The sequence below is a fragment of the Pantherophis guttatus genome, chromosome 2, assembly GCF_059756535.1.
Source record: "Pantherophis guttatus breed Tessera chromosome 2, ASM5975653v1, whole genome shotgun sequence".
NCBI classification, from domain to species: Eukaryota; Metazoa; Chordata; class Lepidosauria; order Squamata; family Colubridae; genus Pantherophis; species Pantherophis guttatus.
In genome coordinates, this window is record NC_142064.1 from 26,004,062 (window position 1) to 26,027,473 (window position 23,412).

At 37.6% G+C, this 23,412-nt stretch overlaps 1 protein-coding gene across 1 annotated transcript in view; it reads left to right on the forward strand.

The window, feature by feature from the left end:
- Positions 1 to 23,412, forward strand: part of PARP8 (poly(ADP-ribose) polymerase family member 8) — a 192,857-nt gene that overhangs the window by 104,998 nt on the left and 64,447 nt on the right. The window contains exons 6-10 of the mRNA XM_034440846.3: positions 4,111 to 4,181; positions 6,799 to 6,876; positions 14,845 to 14,939; positions 20,458 to 20,518; positions 22,258 to 22,348. Coding sequence (XP_034296737.1) covers positions 4,111 to 4,181; positions 6,799 to 6,876; positions 14,845 to 14,939; positions 20,458 to 20,518; positions 22,258 to 22,348 — 396 coding nt within the window. The remainder of the gene's footprint in view (positions 1 to 4,110; positions 4,182 to 6,798; positions 6,877 to 14,844; positions 14,940 to 20,457; positions 20,519 to 22,257; positions 22,349 to 23,412) is intronic.

Below are 23,412 nucleotides of genomic sequence, written 5' to 3' on the forward strand. Positions count from 1 at the left end.
TGAAAGTGCAGCATCAGGATTCTGCCTTGCTATATTTGCGGCGCAAGGCAGTCTTTGTTTCCTGCTGCTTGGGACTCAGAGCGGTAAATAGCGTCTGATCCGGAGAGCAGCTGGATTTTGCTCTCTAATCCGGATGCCAGATCGGTCCCCTGCAAACTCTCGTCTCTCGAGGAGCGCTCCCTGAAGCGGGGCTGGAAACTTTGGTTGGACTGCTTGAGAGAGGAGAGCTTGCAGGGGGGCGATCTGGTGTCTGCAATGGAGAGCGGCATCCGGCTTTTTCTCTCCGCTGTAAGAGCGCTATAAGAGCGGCAGCCCTCATCTCCTAATGCTTGGGACTCGGAGCGGTAAATGGTGACTGGTCCGGGGAGCAGCTGGATTTTGCAGTCCCACGCATTAGGAGATGAGGGCTGCCGCTCTTACAGCGCTCTTACAGCGGAGAGAAAAAGCAGGATGCCACTCTCCATTGCAGACATCAGATCGCCCCCCTGCAAGCTTTCCTCTCTCAAGCAGTCCAACCAAAGTTTCCAGCCCCGCTTCAGGGAGCGCTCCTCGAAAGACGAGAGTTTGCAGGGGGCTGATTTGGCATCTGGATTAGAGAGCAAAATCCAGCTGCTCTCCGGACCAGTCACCATTTACCACTCCGAGTCCCAAGCATTAGAAGATGAGGGCTGCCACTCTTACAGCGCTCTTACAGCGGAGAGAAAAAGCCGGATGCCGCTCTCCATTGCAGACATCAGATCGCCCCCCTGCAAGCTCTCCTCTCTCAAGCAGTCCAACCAAAGTTTCCAGCCCCGCTTCAGGGAGCGCTCCTCGAGAGACGAGAGTTTGCAGGGGGCCGATTTGGCATCCGGATTAGAGAGCAAAATCCAGCTGCTCTCCGGATCAGACGCCATTTACCACTCTGAGTCCCAGGCAACAGAAGAGGAGGGCTGCCTTGCGCCACTCCTGACACAAATATACCAAGGCGGAATGCTGTTGCCGTACAAATGAAAGTAGTGCTTCACTCCCACAGCTTCCAGCCATCGCAAACGCCGCTTCTTTCCGCTTCTGCCGCCCCCTCCCCCACCGCCACAACAGCACCATTCATTCCGGATGGCGAGGGCTGCGCTCGTTTTTCTGTATTGCACCACCTGCAAAACCCCTGTGAAAGGGTTGTTTGACCCCCAACCACTGAGCTAAGGTAAGCAAGCCGGAGGGGGAAAAATTTTTCCCTTCTCCATGGCTCTGGCGGTCCCAGCTGAATTGCCTGATTAGCAGGCAAAGCTGGGATCCTCAGAGCTTAGATAGCCAGAGCCATTTAAGGCTCGTCAGAGTCTTTCGGGCTGGTCTGCCTGGTTACAGGAGAACAACACCCGGCGTATAAGACGACCCCCGACTTTTGAGAAGATTTTCATGTGTTAAAAAGTCGTCTTATACGCCGGAAAATACGGTATTTATTCCTATGCTGTAGCAAGGCATGTGGTAGCTAACGGCAGATGTGGCTTAGAAAAAAGCTTGAATAAATAAAACAACTGGAAATAGAAAATGGTCATCCTCACATTCTTCTAGACTCCTTAGTGTCAACCCTGAAGCTGATCTGGCCGAAACCAAGGGTTGTGTAGTCAAAATAAAATACTCTCCCCTGGGAACCAAAGATGTTCTCACACCTGGAAGGAGGAGTGATCAGTGGTGGGAGCCGGTAGCGGAGAGGGTGAGGTGAGAACAAATTGGTTCGCTCTGACTGCCAGTTGGGCCCTCCCACCCGCCCCTGCACTATACCTACCTATATTTGTTCATTTTTAGTCCAGCTGATAGGCGCGGCAGAGCGGATTGCCGTGCCTCAGCTGTTCTGAAATTCAATGCGCTTGCGCGAAGTGAACCGGTGGTAACACCGGTTGGAACCCACCACTGGAAGTGATGTCACCAGACCAGCGGATGCTGCATTGATTGGGCCACATGACTGATTGTTTGGAGTTGAGGGAAAAACTTTTACTTTTAATTAGGTGAAAACCAAGGGACCCCTCAGAGTTGGTTTTCACCAGATATGTGCCAATATATTTCCAATAAAGCTATTCTTTGAGGAAATCATCTGACTCAAGAGTTTTTGCTTGCAATGGATCTATTACTTGGAACCTTGACTTTTAGAACATTTTATGATCTGTATGGAATGGACTACCTGAAAAGATGACTAGTATTTTGATGGCTAAAATTACATATTTTAAATTTTTACAGGCAACATCATTACATATGTTACCAAACATGATTGGGTTAAGGATGGAGATGTGGGTTAACTTTTCTTATCTTTTTGGCCAGAATGTAGGCATATCTTTTCACTTGTTTTCTTTTCTAAGCTTGCCTAACTTAGCACTAGTTTTTTGTTGGTGGGTGTGATGTTGTAGTAGTTCCCCCTCCCTTTTAAAGCCAACCATTATTTGGTAATTTCCAAGAGGTGCTTCTGTGGGCTGTAATCAGAAGCAGAAACATTAAGCAGTGGATGCAGAGGCTTCAGAGGTTCTGAAGCTTTCCCCAGAGACCATAGCTGGACACTCTTTATGTCTTTTCAAATCTTCCTTTTAGCTTGTGGAGGAATGAGGGCCCAAGAAGAAGCACATTTTACCCAGGCTGTAAAGTCCAGATGATCATTATATGAGCTAGAGTTGTTTTTTCTTCCACTGCTGCTAAGAAGCAGGGAATTTTCTGAGGAAGGTGGACAGGTGCAGAAGCTCAAGCTGGAATGGGAAAGACGTACTTTGGGTGCCCAAGGACCCTACATCATGGGATGTAGGATGTAGGACAGTGGTGAAAATAAATGATGGCATTATCTTCCTCATCGTTTCCTCTTCCCTCAACTGAGTCATATTTATACTCCTGGTCAAAAAAAAAAAATTACCGTATTTTTCGGACTATAAGACGCACCAGAGTATAAGACACGCCAAGATTTTGAAGAGGAAAAAAAGAAAAAAAAATGGTTTTTAGCCTCCGTGCGTCCTGGCACCCAGGAGCACTCTGCAGGCCTTCCAAAATGGCCCTGTTTTTGGCGAAAACGAGACACGTGGGGTGGGGTTTCGGGAGGCCAAAAACGGCTGTATTCTGTGTATAAGACACATCAACATTTCCACCTTCTTTTTGGGTGGGGTGGGGTGGGGGGTGGGGGGTGGGAAGTGCGTCTTATACTCTGCAAAGTACGGTAATCAAATTTAAGAATGTAAAGTACTAAAACATCAGATCTTGACTGGATAATTGAGAAGTAGCTTTTTAGTTATCCATATACATACATTTAGTCTTCACCTTCCTCTTTCAAGATAATGGCTTCAGAGAAATGCAGCATCCTTATAGTAGAGCAGTCCTTTGATCACTTACTTAAAGATGCTAAATGATGCTAAATGATTTCAGATGACTCAGTCTATCCCCAGTAAACATAGACTGTGCTCTTTTGTTTTATTTGGACTTCTTATCAAGGCTGATCCAGTGGTTACAACATTGTGCTAGAAAGCAAGAGCTGATGAGTTCAAGACCTGCCTTAGCCATGAAAGCCAGCTGGGTAACTTTGTCACTTTGTCTCAGCCCAACTCGCCTCACAAGATTATTGTGGGGAAATAGGAGAAGGAAGGTGTTTTGGATATGTTCTCTGCCTTGACTTTTTGTAAAAAAAAATAATGGGATACAAGTAAATAAATAACCAGTATTTTGCTCTTAAATAAAAGGTCATGTTATATTTGTTTAATTTAACTCTTACATGAAAGGGAGTTAAAATACGCAACTCAGATGAGATGGCAACTTTTCTTAGAAGTACTTTTTTCTGTCAGCAGAAACTGGTGGACAAACAAAAGGAGAGATTTTCCAAAATGCAAGATGAAAATTTTTGTTAGGGCAACTGACGTATACATCTGACGAAAATGCTTCTGAAAACATTAGCTGGCTAGATCGTTGGAACCTTCTTTGTTGTGACATTTTGAATACAGTCACACAGATCATCATTAGTCCCACTTTGTGCCTAATGTCTCAAATTTCTGTGCCTAATGTCTCAAATTTCTGATGGCCCCAGGGCAAGAATGTAAAGCTTCTCATGGATAACAAGTATCTACATATATTTCACCTGCTAATGTTATCATTTTTCTTACTTTTCTTTAGAATTGCGAAAAACCAATGATGTCAACTGTTGTTTGTTTATAAAGTCAAAGTTACAAAGAGAAAATGGAGAGGTACCGTATTTTTTTTTTTTTTAAATGATAATACTTGTTTCCAAGTGCCAGGACAAAAACGGAATCAACACTGGGTTCTTCCAAGATACAGGTAGTCCTCAATTTATGATTAGTCACTTAGCAACCGTTTAAAGTTCTGGCAGACTCCCGCCCCCAAAAGGCACTTCCCTAAAGGAACTTAGATTTGGTCCCAAAGTTCCAATGTCTGCCCCCCCCCGTAATCACATGACCACATTTTGGGGGGACTTGGAGAGCATCCTGCATTTACGATTGTTTGCATCACAATTTACGACTTTTTTTTGCTGAAAACTATCATTTACTTCTGTTTTTTGGTAACCCCAATTTGAGAACAATGTGTTTAAGAACTACAGATTCATTTAATGACCATGGTGGTTTGCTTAATGACTACCGCAAAATAAAGGTAGCAAAATCAAGTTGGTCACATAAGTGATCCGCATTATGATAATCATGACTTAAGGCAGGCTCTATTACCGTCATCAGTCAGGAACTACGTGTATCCTACTTTAATCATATACAAACTACTTCTGTGATGTGAACAGACTACTTTCATGCTCGTTGGAATCTGTATGTGCCCTAATTCATGTGACTAAGAAATCTTGATAATAGTCTCAGTTGTAAGAAACTACAATGACACCAGAATTACAGTATGAGATTTATTATGTACTGATGGACACATATCTGCTACATAAGTCACATCATTTGCATGATGATGTGATGTCACACAAGTCATTGTTAATTGTATCCAAGTACATCCATGCTTAACAGTTTTGTAAGTAAGACTGCATGATCCAAAAATAAATGGAAATGTTACAAAGTCATTGAAATCATGCATCAAAAGCCTAGACTCAACTAGGTGCCTATAAAAGACCTATCGGCTACAGAGAAGTTCATATTTCTTGTTCCCTATCCACTGGTAATGAAAGGCATCTGTGATCTCGAGTGTAAAAATTAGTCCTTGTGACCAACAGTCATTGGTTCCTTAAACTTTTCTGCACAAATTCATTAAATTTATTTCCAAAAGAATCTGTACTGGTGGCCATAATCAACCTTAGCCAGCAAATTTCATTGCTTTGCATATTATTTGGTAAGGTGTAACAGTCATTTCATCTGAAAACATTATTTCAATAGAAATAAATAGAAACATATTTTCCTTCCACGATTTTCCCATTAAGTATGCAAAATATTTTACTTGGCTATTTTAATTTTATAAGTTTGAATTTATTAAAATTAAGCCACTTTTGTGATGGAAAAAAAAAGCCCTCGAAAGATAAAAACTATGTAAATATGAAGATTAGAGTTAATAAAAATACAGATGTAACAAGAAAACAAACTTGTCATGCCTAAAATATTTTAAGGAGCCAAAATGTTGCAGTGACAACCATTAACAATTCTATAAAAAGCACAACTCAGCAGAAGGTCATAGAAAATAAATGAGCCTTAAAGCTTTTCTTGAAAGCCTGTGGTTACAAACATTGTATTTTATTCCTACCAAAGAGTTTCCGAAGAAATGAGATTGCTCACATTTTTTGCAATACAGCTTTTTATCGCTGTCTCATGTTAGTTGTGTTCATGGACACCAAGAGATAAGCATTTCCTCCACATATATTCACTGATGGAAGGAACATTGTAGACTCGGATTATGTGGCTTTCTAATTTAATAGCCAGTAGTATACAAAATGTTTTCCAAAAGTCATTCTAGGCGAGAGATTCCCAACTCTTTTTGGATTTGACCTTTGAATAATTTGCAAGGCTCCATTCTGGGGAAAAAAGGTGTGCAAACAGGATAATTAAATTTAAATTTAATTAAAAGCAAATATAGTTAAAATCAAATCAAGGTGTTTGTACGAAGTAACGAAGCACCAGCAAGGAAACAACCAAGGTTGGAGTGCGCTAAGGACTTCACAATTCAACCCTGACTTTCAGATTTTTCTTCTACCCTAGTAAAAAATTACTTTGAGCTTTTAGTCTTTGTCGCTGGTCACAGTATTCAAGAAAGTTGGCAGAGTTTCCGGACAAATATTAAATCTGTCTTAAATTAATTCAAATTGAATTATATGAATGTATTTAATGATCTCATGGTTCTTAACATTAAAATTTATAATTTGGACACAAGTTTTGAAACGGATCCAGGAACTACAGCAAAACGTTTGTGATGACTATATTCCTCGGTACATTCAGACAATTCCTGCAAGGCAAAATCTTTAGTATGTTAAGCGTTTTGGTTTAATCTGGATTTCATAGCCATTTGTTTTAGTTTTTAGATCCAAACTGCCCTATCAAACTGCCGTATCATGAACAAACTTTGATTTAGAGTTATGTACCACTATCTTTGTCTTTGTTTCTGTCTCTACCTACCTCTTAGATTATAGAATGTGAACATTGCTGAAAAAATGGAAGCAATTTATAGATAGAGCAGCTGCCATGCAATTCTGGAGGAAAATATGATTGATTTAAAGGCTACAGCTACGGCGCTGCATACTCTGAAATGTTTTTGTTTTTTTTTTCCTTTTTGAATCTGGAGTATTCTGTAGCCTGGTATAACACACATTTAATCAAAGAAAAACCCTCTTAGTTTCTCTCCTTTTTTCCTAATCAGGAATCAAGACACGGTACTGTGGTTGAAGAAGATTCAGAAGGAGACAATGACTCAGAAGAGTTTTACTATGGTGGGCAGGTAAACAAGAGTTATCAGTCACCTAGATTCAATTTAAAAAGAATATTGAATCTATACATAATAAGATGGACAGTCTTCATATCCTACTCTGCAATTCTCTTTTTTTCCTCTTACCATTACACAATAACATGTAATCTTCCCAATGAAGGTGGATTCTTAACTTCCATAATAGCTCACAATATTCTACCACTTAAGAACTGTTCAGATTCGTAATTCAAATGAATGTGCATTGCTTATTCTTATTCTTTTAGGAAGAAGCATTTATATTTGAAAGGGTTTCTGAAAACAGCTAGCAATTTATTAGAATTTCCAGCTGTTAGAGATTGTCTTCAAATACTAAAAGCAACAGTAGTTTTGTGGCCATAAGAAAAAAAATCCTCAAATCAGCTATATGGTAAAGATCAACTTATAGGGAATCCAAGTTGGATTTCAATTATCATTTAAAATTAATTGCATCACTGCAATATTCAGATCGTTATTGTTCGTCACTAATGGGGCCTATGCAGTTTGTACAAAAAAACCCTGTAGTCTTGGTTTTGTTATAAACTAGGTTCTTAGTTCATATTTATATTTTTATTCCGTATTACAGAATTGCATTTTTTGTGTATGTTTGCTTAGGGCAGTGAAAGAAAATCTATTTCCAACCAAAGATTTTATAGTACACTCTGCTTAGCAACTAATTCCCACAACGCTGTCAAATAATTTACTAAGACTGTATTACTATTATTCTTCTCTTCCTTACTAGTATCTATCTCTTCCCATTACTATAACCATGTTGCTTGTATCTTTCAATTATATTTTTTTTATTTGTTTCCTAGTACAATTTGATAGCTTATTAATAACCTTGACTATCACTAAGTGTTGTATCTTTTTATTCTTGATGAATGTATTTTATTCTCCTTATGTACACTGAGAGCATATACACCAAAGACAAATTCCTTGTGTGTCCAATCACACTTGGCCAATAAAGAATTCTATTCTATTATTACCGTCCCAGACACTTGCTGGTCTTCAAGTTGCTTTCTAAAGGGTAGAGTGTTGATAGTATGAATTGGATTCCTGTTGTGATATTTACGCTTTACAGTGCTTTTGATCTTTACTGTTATAATATGGGCATGTTAGGAATTTAAGTATGTATATGATCCAAAATTAGGGAAGCCTACTTTCTATATATATATAATAATTATTCATCAAAAGTCAGCCAAAGGTGTTTTATCTTCTTATCCTTCAAGATCCTAATGTGAATCTTAAAATACCAGTATACGTGTCTGATAATTCATATATTGACCATCACACTTCAATTTAGGAACACATTTCAACACTTTCTGTAGCTATTAATAAGTGAAAGTAGTAAGCAAAGAATTGCAGAATGACAAAATAACATTCAGAGAAGCATTATTCAGAGTCTGTTGTTCCGTGACATTAGGGACCTGGATATCTCTAGGACAGGGGTCTGCAACCTTAAACACTCAAAGAGCCATTTGGACCAGTTTCCCACAGAAAAGAAAACACCAGGAGCCACAAAACCCTTCCCGTGCCTGACTATTTCTTGAGCGGCCAAAAAACTAGCATATGTAGTTGAATTAAACATTCTGTTTTCTTCTGAAACTTTTCTTTTCTTGGATTTATCCATGGTTGGCCTACCGGGAGTTGAAAAGCTCAATTAATCATGTGCCAGTGGATGTCGCACATTGGTGGTTGTGACGCATATTTTGAGTGACAGGGAGCCGCACCAGAGGGGTGAAAGAGCCACATGCGGCTCCAGAGCTGGAGGTTGCTGACCCCTGCTCTAGGAGTACCTCTAGCCCTACCAATTCCTGAATATATTTCATTTTCTAGAAGAAAATCTGTTCCGTTTTGTACTTTGCATGAACATGTTTGTAAAGATACTTTTCAATAGTGGAATTAAATAGTGAAGGCTTTGTCCATTTCAAGAGATTCATCTTATCTCAAGTCTTCAGAAGTCAAATTGAAACAATATTTTGATAGATTTTTTTTCTTTGTAGGCTGCTGTTTGAGCCTACCTTTCTGCTAATTCTTTAGCAGAAAGGGGTACTTTTGGGAAAGTTGTGGTATACATAGTTTATTAATGAACTTACCCACCAAGGTAGTTCAACAGTTAAAAAAAATTAATAGTAAAACACAAACACAATTGCCAAAAGAAAGAAAGAAAATTAAATGTATGCTTATCTCTAATAATGCTTGAGGAATTTTTGTATGAATTAATTGGATTTAATCCTCTCAGGATTGTATGCAAATGGAATATAATAAAATAAAAATATACATAATTGTTCTTTGAGCTCCTCAGCTTACCCAAAATTGTGATGTCATATGTGCATTTTATAAGTATGTAACTTAGAAGTGTTGATTTTCAAACAGTGTCTGTTGTAGAAATCCTGCTCCATTATATTACCAAATAAATATTATATTATTAATAGTAAAATACATTTATAGAACAGTAATATTTACTTGATGGGACACGGTGGCTCAGCAGCTAAGACGCTGAGCTTGTTGATTGAAAGGTCGGCAGTTCAGCAGTTCGAATCCCTAGTGCTGCATAATGGGGTGAGTTCCTGTTACTTGTCCCAGCTTCTGCCAACCTAGCAGTTTGAAAGCACGTAAAAAATGCAAGTAGAAAAATAGGGACCACTTTTGTGGGAAGGTAACAGCGTTCCGTGTGCCTTTGGCATTTAGTCATGCTGGCCCATGACCACGGAGATGTCTTCGGACAGCGCTGGCTCTTCGGCTTTGAAACGGAGATGAGCACTGCCCCCTAGAGTTGGGAACGACTAGCACATATGTGCGAGGGGAACCTTTACCTTTAATATTTACTTATGTGGAAGTAAATGGAAGTTAGTTCCATTAAATTCAGTAAGATTATTGATTAGACAGATACTTGCCTGCATAGTCATGCTATTCCTTTTCAGGTTGAACAATGTTATATAAAATCCAGAAAAACCATAAGAAGTAATGAGCAAAATTAATTAATGTAAGAGATAAAAGGAAAGGAAATCTTGTTAAATCTAATTTACACCAACATCATTCATTATAGGTCTTTCTATACCTTTCTATCCTGGATTTTTCTACCATGCCTTCGTCCTTAAATTTCTCAGTTTTACAACTTAATCAAACCATAATTTTCTTAGTACTTCTTATGCCATTTTCATGCCATTCGCTGTTCTTCACATATTTACTTTTAAAATCTGATCATAATTCATTTTGCCTATGTGACCAAACCACCTCAGAGTATTCTTTCAAACTGATCATATATTTTCATTCATTTATCATCCTATTCATTCTTGGCCCTACCTCTTCTTGCCCTATCAGACACACACACTTCTTAAATAACCACTCCCTGCTGCATTTTTTTTAAAAAATGTGATTTATATGCCACCCTTCTCCGGAGACTCAGGGCGGCTTACAATACATTAAGCAATAGCCTTCATACTTTTGTATATTTATACAAAGTCAGCTTATTGCCCCCACAAACTGGGTCCTCATTTAACCTACCTTAGAAAGGATGGAAGGCTGAGTCAACCTTGAGCCTGGGGAGATTCGAACTTACAGTAATTGCAGACAGCTGGTGTTAATCACAATGCTATCAGTCTGCTGAGCCACCAGGCCCTGGCACACCAAATTTTCACTTCCAAACAGTCTTACTCATAGCTATCATTCTTCACAACAAAACAATATATTAGTTTATTTGCTTATCCATCTTTGTAATCATTTTATCAAAGCACGTAAAACTCACTTACTTGATCTTGTTTTTCCCCCATAATGTTCACTCCATTTTTCCTTGCAATCATAACTATCTTGGTATTTGATATATTCATTTCTATATTGCTCATAGTGTCATATAGTCTAACATTCAGTGCAAAAAACCCCATATTTTCAAGCAACAACATGTCATAATTTGTATATAAAAGTACATGCTCATTCAAGTCCCCAACCAACACACATCTAATACAAATTACAAAATATAAATACAATTCCTTACAAAAACATTCCTTACACATTTACCCATTAATAAACAACTAAAGGGACATGAATCAGCTTTGGCTTATTTTATGTTCTATGTGAAACATTTGCTAAACATTTAATTTGTAAACACACACCCTCCATTGCTCTTATTGAATTCAGTAAGAAATTTCAATTCTTTATTCACATCAAACATTCAGTACTCCAAGGATATCAAGTTTATCATGCATTTTGTTCTATTCAGCAAATGTTCAATATATTTTCTCATATTCATACATTCCTCAAGTGACCCACTAAGATGCAAAAATCTTGTCTGCATTTCACAGAATAAAGCCTGATTGCATTTCCAATATTTCACTATCAACTCTTGTGCCGTTTCAATCAGAATTCTGCCAAATAGGTTTCTAGGCCCACCTTTCAAATTAATTCATATAATATGATTTTTATAATCATTCTGGTAACCTTTATACTATTGCCTTCTGTGAAATGTATTGACCAATGGACATAAATAATCATGAATTTAAACATATTCTGAAAATTGTAATTAATGTAGAAGTGGGTTTAAATGGATCTAAGAACAAAGCTAAGTAAAAGTGATAAGGAACCAAAATAGATGGATCCATCAATCTTTCTTACTAAATAAGTGTTGTGCTTTTAGTTAATGGAACTGAGATGAATGGTTGCGATCAGTTGAAAGATTAGAAGGCAGGGATGGTAAGAAAGAAAAGAGCTTTGAGCTTTGATAGTTTTGTTTCTCCTGCTAGACACCTGTACAGAGTTTTACAGAGAAACATGCTTTGTTCTTCACAAACAACAACCAGAAATCTATATCATGTCTCAATTTAATGGATCATCACTTTTAAGTACAATTTTTTCAGGCACAAAAAAGAGATATTTTTTTATCTTTTTGAGTACTTCACTTTTCGTTATGATAATGTTTCTGGAAATGAAAGCAAAACTTGCATTTGCCGAGACAAAAAAAAATGTTAAGATTATTGTTGTGCCTCTCTTTAGATCTGTCTAAGAATAGATGTAGAAATCTTATCATTCAAAGTTGCTACTGCTGCATTCTGTATGTCTCCCTACACATGGGGGAGAAACTGTATTTGTTTCCTTTTAACATTTGCCAGCATTGCATTGGTCCTGCTGTACTTTTTACACAGTTGAACTGTTATGTCAGAAAGTCTGATACGGCTTTGATATGAAACCATGCATTTTTCTTCATCTTTTGAATGCAACAAATCTCTTCTTCCATTCACACATTACAGTACAGAGATGTGCAGTATGGAAGGTATGGAACTAGAAGCGGGAAGACCCAGATTCAGGTTCATTTTTAGCCATAGAAACCTATTCGATGACTTTGGGACAATTTCCCCTAAGGTGCTTTTCCAAAAGGCAACTGGACTTTCTTGGTTTTTTTCCTTGAAAGAACATTTCAGTGAAATGTTTTCAAAGGAAAAAACCCAAGATAGTCCAGTTACCTTTTGGAAAAGCATCCTTGGGACAAGTAATACCTGGGTGATTGAGAATCTCCATAGATGCTTTGAAATAATTGTTTTCTCTGCTCTGTCTTCTCTATAGGGTTATTCCTTTTTGGGGGGGGGCGGGAGACGAAATGTGCAGATTGTTAGACATACCTTCAATTCCTGGAGAGCCAAAGATTAGACGCACTCAACAGAAACAATGATTCAATCACAAATAGGGAGGAAAATATATTAAAATCTGATAATATATCCTTCTGTATAGGTGTCCTTGGGAATCAAAATTCAGTGTGAATAAAACCAGATAAGCTATACTTATAGAGAAGTCTTTTACTTGGACAGATGCATTCTCTTGAGTTCCATGGCCTTGAGTAAATCGAGTTGCTTTGTAAAATATGATACTACAGTGTTGTCAACAGCTGTCAGGTGTTCACAACTATTGAATTCTTCAGATAGCTTGCTACCCCCCCTCTCTCTCTCTCTCTCCCTCCCTCCCTCCCTCCCTCTCTCTCCTTCTCTCTCTCTCTCTCTCTCTCTCTCTCTCTCTCTCTCTCTCTCACACACACACACACACACACACACACACACACACACACACAGAGTTACCAGCTCAGTCTGGAGTATTGCAATTTACCATTCAACTGTATAGTTCTTTCATTATAGCTAGTGCTTCAACAAAGCCTAAAGGAATTTGTAAGTGACTCTAAAAGCTAAACATTCAGACTACAATAAAATCAATGCAAATTTTTAATGTTGCTATAGAGTAAATGGGAAGAAATGGTCTCTATCTAAGGGAAAAAGTGGATCAACGCAGTTCAGTAGATAACAACTTCAGCAACTGATAGTCTTTGCCTTCAGTCAGAGCCATTTATATCATATAAGTCTCCTACTCAGATTCCAATAGATTGGTATTTAAAGAAATCTTATTCAAGGTTTTCTTGGCATCATACATCTTGAATGTCAACAATAAGATGAAATCCTGAATGGTAATTTAGCCCTGACTAACAGCATATTTAGGGGACACGGTGGCTTAGTGGCTAAGATACTGAGCTTGTCAATTGAAAGGTCGGCAGTTCAGTGGTTCGAATTCCACTACTTGTCCCAGTTTCTGCCAACCTAGCAGTTCGAAAGCACATAAAAAATGCAAGTAGAAAAATAAGGCCACCTTTGATGGGAAGGGAACAGTGTTCCATGCGCCTTTGGCATTTAGTCATGCTGGCCACATGACCACGGAGATGTCTTCGGACAGCACTGGCTCTTCGGCTTTGAAACAGAGATGAGCACCGCTCCCTAGAGTCGGGAATGACTAGCACATATGTGCGAGGGGAACCTTTACCTTTTAACAGCATATTTATGAAATAAATTTATTAGACATAAGTAATATTACACAAAATAGAAGTATGAATGACTGCCTGGGATACTGTTGATGTATAATAGCTTGTTGTGGATTATGCGATTTGTTAACACTAAGCATTTTCTAAATATCAATTTTATTAAGAATTTTAATTATAATAGTAAAATGAATACAAACTAAACTTAGAGACAAAAAAGAATAGAAAAAAGAATAAAAAGTACAGAAAAAGGAATATAATAAAGAAATGCTTAAAGAAGTGACTTCCAACATTCTTAGAATAGAATAGAATTTTTATTGGCCAAGTGTGATTGGACACACAAGGAATTTGTCTTGGTGCATATGCTCTCAGTGTACATAAAATAAATTAAAATAAATAAAATAAAATAAAGTATATTCTTCACAAGTATAAACAAATTTAGTAACATAGATGTAGTAATTCAGTTAATACAAATTAAAAGAATCCATGTGGTATACTGTGGCTAGCTGAAGAACAATTTATAACAGTGTTATACATGCTCAGTGCTGAATAAAACAATAATAATTAAAAATATTCTTAACATTCTGTTTGTGGTACCAATCTTTCTGCTCTGGGCTTTTAATGATTTTTTTTTAAAAAAAAATATTTATACAGCATCTCCATGTAGGATTTTTTTTTTTTTTAACAATGAGTATTTAAATGCTATCTTGGCTTACACCTATTACATGAAGATAGTCAATCAAAGATTAGATGTCCTTGTTTTGTCATGAGGACTAAGCATAATGGCCGTGTTGACAGCTTGCGCAAGTCTGAATAACAGTTTGGTCAGGAGTAGCAATAGTAAAGGGATGTTCTTTTTATACTCTTCCTGTTGAGTGCCGATGGAAACAATTAACATGTTAGCTTCATCTACTAAGGAATCCAGTGGGGTTTCCCAGGGCAGAACTTAGGAGCAGAATTCCAAGACACAATATAGCAAAATGAGTTCCCAATGGAGAAGGGTACATTCAGCAGAATTAAATGTCCTCCCTTTTTACAGATATACTTAGTGAGATAAAGCAACTCTATGTTGGAACTAGGCACTGAAAAGAAAAATGAGACATTGGAAAAGGAAAGCTTTGCTACTCAATTTGAGATACCTTAAAAGAAAATCTTTCTTATTCCTCACTCCTCTGCAGGTTAGCTATGATGGAGAACTTCACAAACATCCACAGCTGGAAGCTGACTTGGCAGCAGTAAGAGAAGTCTATGGGCCAAATGCAGTATCTCTCAGGTTGGTCTGTCTATTTCCCTATTTAATCACCTATCCAATGAATTGTCTACATTCCTATCAGTGGTATCCAAATGGATTTGTTCGAATTGATTCAGAAGAATCCCCAAAGTTCTTCTGGTTCAGAAATCTGAATCAATTCTGTCCAAATCTCCAAACCTGATTCAATTTGGGCTAGTTTAAATCATTAAAATATTGGCACATATGTTGTGTTGTCTCAATCAAGCACAATACATTCAAGCATGATCAGTTTGACTAATGACTTCAGTCCTTTGGTTTCCTTCATTAAATGACTTCATCCTTTCAATCAGTTCAGGATGTTAAATGTTTGCTCTTTGTAAGCAAGGAAAAGTAAATTTTTCTGGATAAACAATTACATTTTAACAAAAAAGAGAAAGTATTTCATCAGACACCTGATGAGAACTAAAGAATGAACATACAAATCTAGCTATGAGATGGGCAGTGATTTGTATTCAACAACAACAAAAACAACAAAAAGAAATGTAAGTATAATTAAATAGAAATATAATTCTCTTTACTTCATAATGAAAATTGATGAATGTAACTAGGTGATCTAAATCAGGGTCTCCAACCTTGGCAACTTTAAGCCTAGCGGACTTCAACTCCCAGAATTCTGGGAATTGAAGTCCGCCAGGCTTAAAGTTGCCAAGGTTGGAGATCCCTGATCTAAATGCTGTCTTGAAACACATTTCAAAGCCCCAATTTTCTTTTAAGTTACACTGGAATTGAACCAGGCAGTCATTCAAATAGAATGTTTTCTATTTGGTCATTATAGTGGAAAATAGTCAAATCAATATAGGCAGAATTGGTTGCAGGCCTGAAGAAATTCTAGGCAAAAGTCAGAACTTTTCTAAAATCCATTTAAACGTCCCACAATGCCTCAAACTGTTTGTGCATCAAAGCATTATGGGAAGCAATTATAGTAACAAGTTTTAGATACCATTGCTGCTTAGAACATTGGAGTTTTTCTTCTTTTTTAAAAAAAATAGGAGACTAATTTGAAAGTAGCTACACAAAAGTCCTAATTTCTGACTCTAGGCTTCTATCAGAAATCTGTTCTTCAGAGACATGCCTTGGATTATTTACTGGAGTGATGAGATTATTTAAAGAGCAAAAGTTGAATTAGGTGATGAGTATTGTAAACCCTTTAAATTGAAATGGTTAAGGCTATCTTAACATATTTAAAATGTTGTTTTTAACTTCACGGCCAACTTAGGTGAGTCAGTTCATTACTTCTAAATATATTAACTGCAATTAAATGATTGTCTTAAAGCCACAATCCTAAATAAATTTAGATAAAAAGGGAAGTTCTGTTCCTGTAAATGATGCTGACCAACATTTCATGAAACTGGTAATATTTCCTGAACCTATTAGAGGCTGCAGTTCAAATATCATGAATATAGAGAGTTTAAAAATGATTTCCCCCCCTCCCTGTAATATGCATGGCTAGGATTGCACCTTCAGTTCCAGTTCCTGCCTAACGTCTTCAGCATACTGTCAGTAGACTTGTATATTACTGGCTTTCTTCCGTTAGCCAAGTGTTATTTCACATGATTGCAGCAATTGGTAACTCTCATGTATAGGCTAGCCCAGAATCTTGATAGTACAGTACATTCATTTATTCATAAACTGAATTGCACACTTGTATTCCACATGAATCAACCAAAATAAATCACTGCCAGGAGAAAAAATGGTCACTGCAATTGCCAAAACTCCCTTGAATAATGCCCATCCTACTTCTTCCACTTGCTTTATGTGGCACTTAATCTTTATGGATCAGTTTATAGTGTACCTTAGAAGGGACTAGTCCTCATCAGGATTCCAGATATATACTGTATAACATCATTGCAGATTACGGTCTTTGTCTTTCTCTTAAACTGAATGATTTGTCAGTTTTTTTGTCATGTACACCGAGAGCATATACACCAAGACAAATTCCTTGTGTGTCCAATCACACTTGGCCAATAAAGAATTCTATTCTATTCTATTCTATTCTATTCTATTCTATTCTATTCTATTCTATTCTATTCTATTCTATTCTATTCTATTCTATTCTATTCTATTCTATTTTTGAACATAATCTTCTAAGACTATTTCATTGGCACTCACTCCAGTTATCTAGATCCTCAAGTGAACCAAAAGTTACCTCAACATTCATTTGTTTCATTTGCTCAGTGACATGCAAATTGAATTGCGAGTGTACATTCCAGTTCCTTAGACAATATGTACAGAGAAAAAAATATTTTTCATTACATGCTGTTTGAATTAAGTGGAAATATATTGAGTATACAGAATGTTGGAGATTAAAGTCCAAGGAGGAAATGAATAAGATAATCATTTAATTGCATATCCTGATAACTGCTGTGGTTGAAAAGCTGTACATAGCTTCATAATAAGCTCCCTTTGGGTTTGCAGTTATGAAAGTAAATTTAACTTTTTATTTAAAAAAAACACCACCATGCTTAATTTCTTCAGTACCTGCTTCAATGTCTTTTGAGACTCAGTTCATTAAGAAGTTGGCTGCTTCTGACTTGGAACAAATAAATGAGGAAGCATCACTTTCTTTTTTTCTAAAAAAAAAAAAGAGCCATCTCTTGTGTGCAAACTGTTGAGTGTGTTTTAACTTCCTTGGTGGTCAAAAAAAATGCTCCCTTGAATACTGATTGATTTTTATTCTTGGCTTTATGGCTAGTCTCCAACTTCCATAACCTAGTCTGGCAACTGGGACATCACTGTAAATTAAACCAGGGTCACCTTCATAGGAGGCCTCGTTCCCACTTTCCATTCCAACTCATCAATCAATAACATGCAGTGCTTTTTCAAGCTGCCATGACATAGCCTGTAACATAAAGATATTTATATTTAGACAAGAGATGGGCAAGGAACTGCTTTTTCTTGAGGCTTCTCAGACTCTCTGCACTACTGGGCTTCTTTTATTATTGCAAGAAATAAATGAGAAGCTGAAAAGTTGCAAAACAAAAGGCCAGTTTCTAGCAACATCTGTACAGATAGTCCTTGACTTACAACAGTTCATTTAGTGAAAGTTCAAAGTTTCAACGGCACTGAAAAAAGTGACTTATGACCGTTTTTCACAGTTACATTTGTTGTAGCATCCCCACTGGATGTGATCAAAATTCAGAAGCTTCGTATTTATGATGGTTGCACTGACCTAGGGTCATATGATCACCTTTTATGATCTTCTGATGGGTTAAATCAATGGGGAAGCCAGATTCACTTAACATTTGTGTTACTAACTTAACAACTGCAGTTAAAAATTGTGGCAAGAAAAGTCGTAAAATGGGGCAAAGCTCACTTAACAAATGTTTCACTTAGTAACATAACTTTTGGGATCAATTGTGGTCCTAGGTCAAGGACTACCTGTATTTACAAGAATGAGTCTGGACACTACATGGGTTATGCAAGTTTTCTTTTGACAGTCAGTGATTGATTTCGAAGTATGTTTAGAAAACCAAAGTAATCTGGGGTAGTAAGGAAAATTCTGGGGAGGATATGGTAGTGTATGCTCTCTGCTTAACCAGTTTTGGTTCATGAATATTTTGTAACTGGGGAGGATATTTGGGAATAGGCAAGCCATTTTTTGATTGGTATGTTTTGGAAATTCCTATAACACACTAAGAAGATTCAGAAATAAATACTGTGCCAAAAACTGCCCTGCAACTTTTCAAAATGTTATGGAGGTGTCTGTTTTTCTACCTTACTTTGGGGGAGCTTGAGAATTCCTTTTAAAATTCTCTTGGTGATGGTTGAGTTTTTTCTTTTTCTTTTTAGAAATGATAGCAGAGGCAACTGCTGCTGGTGTTCTTTTCTGAATATTCTGTATCTGTCAACACATCATAACACACACACACACACACACACACACACACACACACACACACACACACACACACACCCCTTGGAGGAGTCTGTTTATGGTGTCTTCTCTTGGCTATGAGTGAACATGAGGAAGCCAGGAAGGCTGCAACTTGCCAGAGGGATGATTGCAGAAAGTTCAATTGGACACTTAATCAATCTCTCTCTCTCTCTCTCTCTCTCTCTCTCTCTCTCTCTCTCTCTCTCTCTCTCTCTCTCTCTCTCTCTCTCTCTCTCTCTCTCTCTCTCTCTCTCTCTCTCCCTCCCTCCCTCCCTCCCTCCCTCCCTTTCTCTCTCTCTCTCTCTCTCTCTCACACACACACACAGACGCCCTGAAACTAGAATAAGTGCAAGAAGACCACCCATGAAATTTTACCAAAGTCCCTTCCTTCTTCAAATGGAATTTCAAATGCAGTGTCTCTTTCATAAGATGTAGATGAAAAAGAATGTGTTTGCTGCACATTGTTATTCTAAATGAATTCAGCAACTTAAGAAGTTTGCAGCCTAATTACTGTTATATGGATTTTCATCCAGAGACTGAGCTTTTTCTTCCATATAAAAGATAGGTATTATACCAATTGTCGAATACTGGACAGCATCCATGGGAGAATACCTTTATCCTAGAAAATGATAGGTAAAATTGTTGTCAAGGAAGTTAGAAAACCTAATCTTTCTTTTTTTGAAGGAATGACAAAACTCTTGGTTGCACCCAGATTCATTCTAAAACAGGGGTGTCAAACTCACTTTGTCACGACAGGGCAGGGTCACATGATGTATCGGGACTTTCTCCCCGCTTCGCTAAACTGGGCATGGGCGTGGCCAGCAAGTGACGCATCCAGCCCGCGGGCCAGGAGTTTGACAGCCTGTTCTAGAAGATAAATTCTTGCTATCATTAAAAGTGCATTCGAACCAAAATATTTTTATTCTTTTTTCTCTTAGATTCCTTGTAAATTCTGAAGTTGTTTTCTTATATATGAAAAGTCTGTGGAAATACAGTGTTGATTCTTCAGATGAGCTTAAACAATGTTTATAATTGATGAGCTTGAAAAAATAATTACGTTTGTTTGATGTTTATTATTAACCTCTCATTACCAAACTAGATAACATCATCAGTCCACTGATAATGTTACCTAGTTTAAGAATAAAATGTCTGCAAGAAAACAAAGGTCACACAGCATCAAGGACCCTACAGCTCAACCCTGAGCTACAAATATTCCCTTATATTGTTTTATTATTAAGCAAATATTGAATTCAGTGAAATCACATTTCCAAATACTATTCATTGGCTATAATTTTTTAAAAGCTTTTTTATTGGAAGAGATGCTATTATATTAGCTCATTCATCTTTAGTGTGGACTATTTGTTCATCCAGCTAAATTCTGCCTATTTTCACCAGCATGCCGTCTTCAAGGTTTTCCTGAACTATGAATAGGGGACCTGCAGCATCAGAACATTCATTCTACCACTAAATAATTATTTATCGTAATCCATTGGCAATTCAAATCTGTTTTACTATAAGAGCATAGTTTTTCTGCTTAAACTGCTTTTCAGATAGCCAGTTAGCTTGGGAAGGATGATCAAAAGTATCAGACTTAGATATAATGTAATGTTTTTTTTTTCCTTTCAGGGAATATGGAGCCATTGATGATGTAGATATTGATCTGCATATTGATGTTAGCTTTCTTGATGTAAGTAATCTAATAACGGGGTTGTATAATGAAGTTTGAAAAGCAACTGTCTCTGTCTTTCAGCAGGATATGAAGTCAATTGATCACAGGCAGTTACCACTTTTTTAAAATTCATAAATTTTTCTTGCATGGGGGCGGAGGGGAATGTGTTTCTGTTTTCAATGGAAATATTTGCAGAATGGTTTCCAAAGGTAAATGCCTATAAAAGCAATATGCCCTAGATTTCTTTGGAATCACATTTGTGAGATCTGCCTAAACTAAGCCCTATGCGACACAACTTGAATTACAATGAACTAATTTAAAAGGGACACGGTGGCTCAGACGCTGAGCTTGTCGATCGAAAGGTCGGCAGTTCAGCGGTTCGAATCTCTAGTGCTGCATAATGGGGTGAGCTCCCGTTACTTGTCCCAGCTTCTGCCAACCTAGCAGTTCGAAAGCACATAAAAAATGCAAGTAGAAAAATAGAGACCACCTTTGGTGGGAAGGTAACAGTGTTCCGTACGTCTTTGGCATTTAGTCATGCCGGCCACATGACCACGGAGACGTCTTTGGACAGCTCTGGCTCTTCACTTTGAAATGGAGATGAGCACCGCCCCCTAGAGTCGGAAACGACTAGCACATATGTGCGCGGGGAACCTTTACCTAATTTCATTGGATAAAAACATATTCCCAGTTGTGTCTGAAAAAGAAGACATCTCTGAAGGTTTCTGAAAGTTCTGTACAAAAACAGGATAGTTGTGTTCTTGAGAAGAAAAACCTACTTGGAGAATGTATGTGATAAAGAATAACAGTTCTGCATTATCCTTATTAAGAAGATATAGTAGAGAATTGATTTTAAAAATGCTACATTAGGCAAAATTTTGTACAAAAGCTCTTTATGCAAATGAAAACATAGACTGCAAAACAGACTGGATTTGTACTGATTCAAACATTCCTGATGGAAGTTGTGTTATCTAAAGTAGACCACTGATCTCCTCAGCTGCTTACACCACAGATGGTCAATCTCTAGTGCAGCCCCTAAGCCCATATTTTGTGGTCCTCAGACCCACCTCTGAAGGTGATGGCTAAAGATCTGTGGTAGGATCCTGTACTCTTAACATAGTCGGGTGGAAAGTATACACAAACTATATTAAAACTTTCAGATAGACTAAACATTAAAAAAAAATCTTTTTCCATAGGAAAATGAAATCTCTACCAACAAGTGTGGTTGGATGTTCTTCTATTACCTCCCAAGTATTAAATTACTACTGGTTCAGAAAAGTTGCACACTCCCAGTTTACGGTGATTTATACTGTCACAAGCATGTTTTTTTTGTCAGCCCAATTTGGGGATACATAAAAAAGAACTTGGAAGCTATTAAATGCAAATCATGTATATACCAATGAATATATGTAAAGATGATCTCTTCCAAGTGTAAAAAATAAGTTGTTGAGTTTGGTTTCATTTCTGGAAGCTGAGAGAACCAGATCTTCCAGAACAAAGTTTATATGTTGTTACAACTATGCAAATTTGGCATTTCTTTCCACTTATAGAGCTAGTTCCTGTTCAAGTCCCATTTTAGTTCTACTACCTTTTGTATATTAGATAGCAGCTGATACAACATTTGTCTTGGCCAATCACTTTAGAAAAGAACTTAGGTGAGCATCTTCAATTCCTTTGCCAGCTGTGAAATTAAAAAAAAAATGCCCAATGTAAATTTGCTGATAATGGCTAAGGTTCTGTTGTTTCTTTTCATGCAGGAAGAGATTGCAGTGGCCTGGGATGTAATCCGCACAGAGCCTATAATTGTGCGTTTGCACTGTTCACTCACACAATACTTAAATGGACCTGGTAAGTTATATTTGACTTTTTCCTGTTTAATATCTTCCTAACGATTTCTATGTGTTTATGATGAGCTTTCTTCACTAAGGTTGTACATAATTGTACTCTCTGAAAAGATATATTGGACTGTTAAGAATTATTTAATACAGGTGAGCACTATGTAGAATTAGTATGGGTAGATAGCAATACTCCAATCAGTGTGGATAGTTAATGATCAGAACAGATTGTTAATAAAGAAGAGTGGTAATTTCATTATTTTGTGCTGCCTTCTAATTAAATTTCAGTGGCAGTCTCTTGTCTCGGAAGTCCCTTGTAGAGAAGGAAGTGTGGAGCTGTCTTGTTAGTGAAAGAAAACAAACAGTGGACTCTGCAAAGATGTAGAGCTATAGTTTATTCTCCTGAGAGCCTTAAGAATTCAATGTTGGGGGTTGAAAACAAGGCAGATTCTTTGGAGTGTCAGCACTCCTAACCAACAACTCAAAAGTAAATTCATTAAAAAAAAAAAAGCAAGGAAGCATACCAAAAAGAAAATGCAGTAGCTTGAAGCTTGTTATACCTCTTTTACACACCAACAGACTCAATGGGCATTCAACCCTTGGCATAAAGGCATTGAATTTGCTTCCTTGGAAGTCTCTGGCCCAGGGTTTCTCAACTCGGATTTCATGGAATCCTGGGGCTTCAATGAGAGGTCACTAGAAATTCACTGGAAGAAGATGGTTTATTTTTTTTAAAGAAAGTAGAAACCAAACAAAAACCCTCCAGTCTCCAGAGGCCTGTCAGAGTGTACATGAGTTAAGGAGGGAAGGAGGGATGAGTATTAGGTGGTAAGAGACCTTATGCAAAAGAGACACCACCAGGGCTTCCATGCTCGGGCTTTGCTTAACAGTGGTATGCCTGCCTTTCTGCAGGTGCAGCAGCTTAGGGGTTTTATGTCTAATGTGGGCACAGGAGATACGGGTTTGCCTGGCTTGGGCACCAGTGGCGGCTGGAGCCACCACAAAGGCCACAGGCCAGGGTGTAAGGAGGTGAGGGAAAAGAAAAAGTTATTCTTTATTTTTACTTTAAGAACTCTT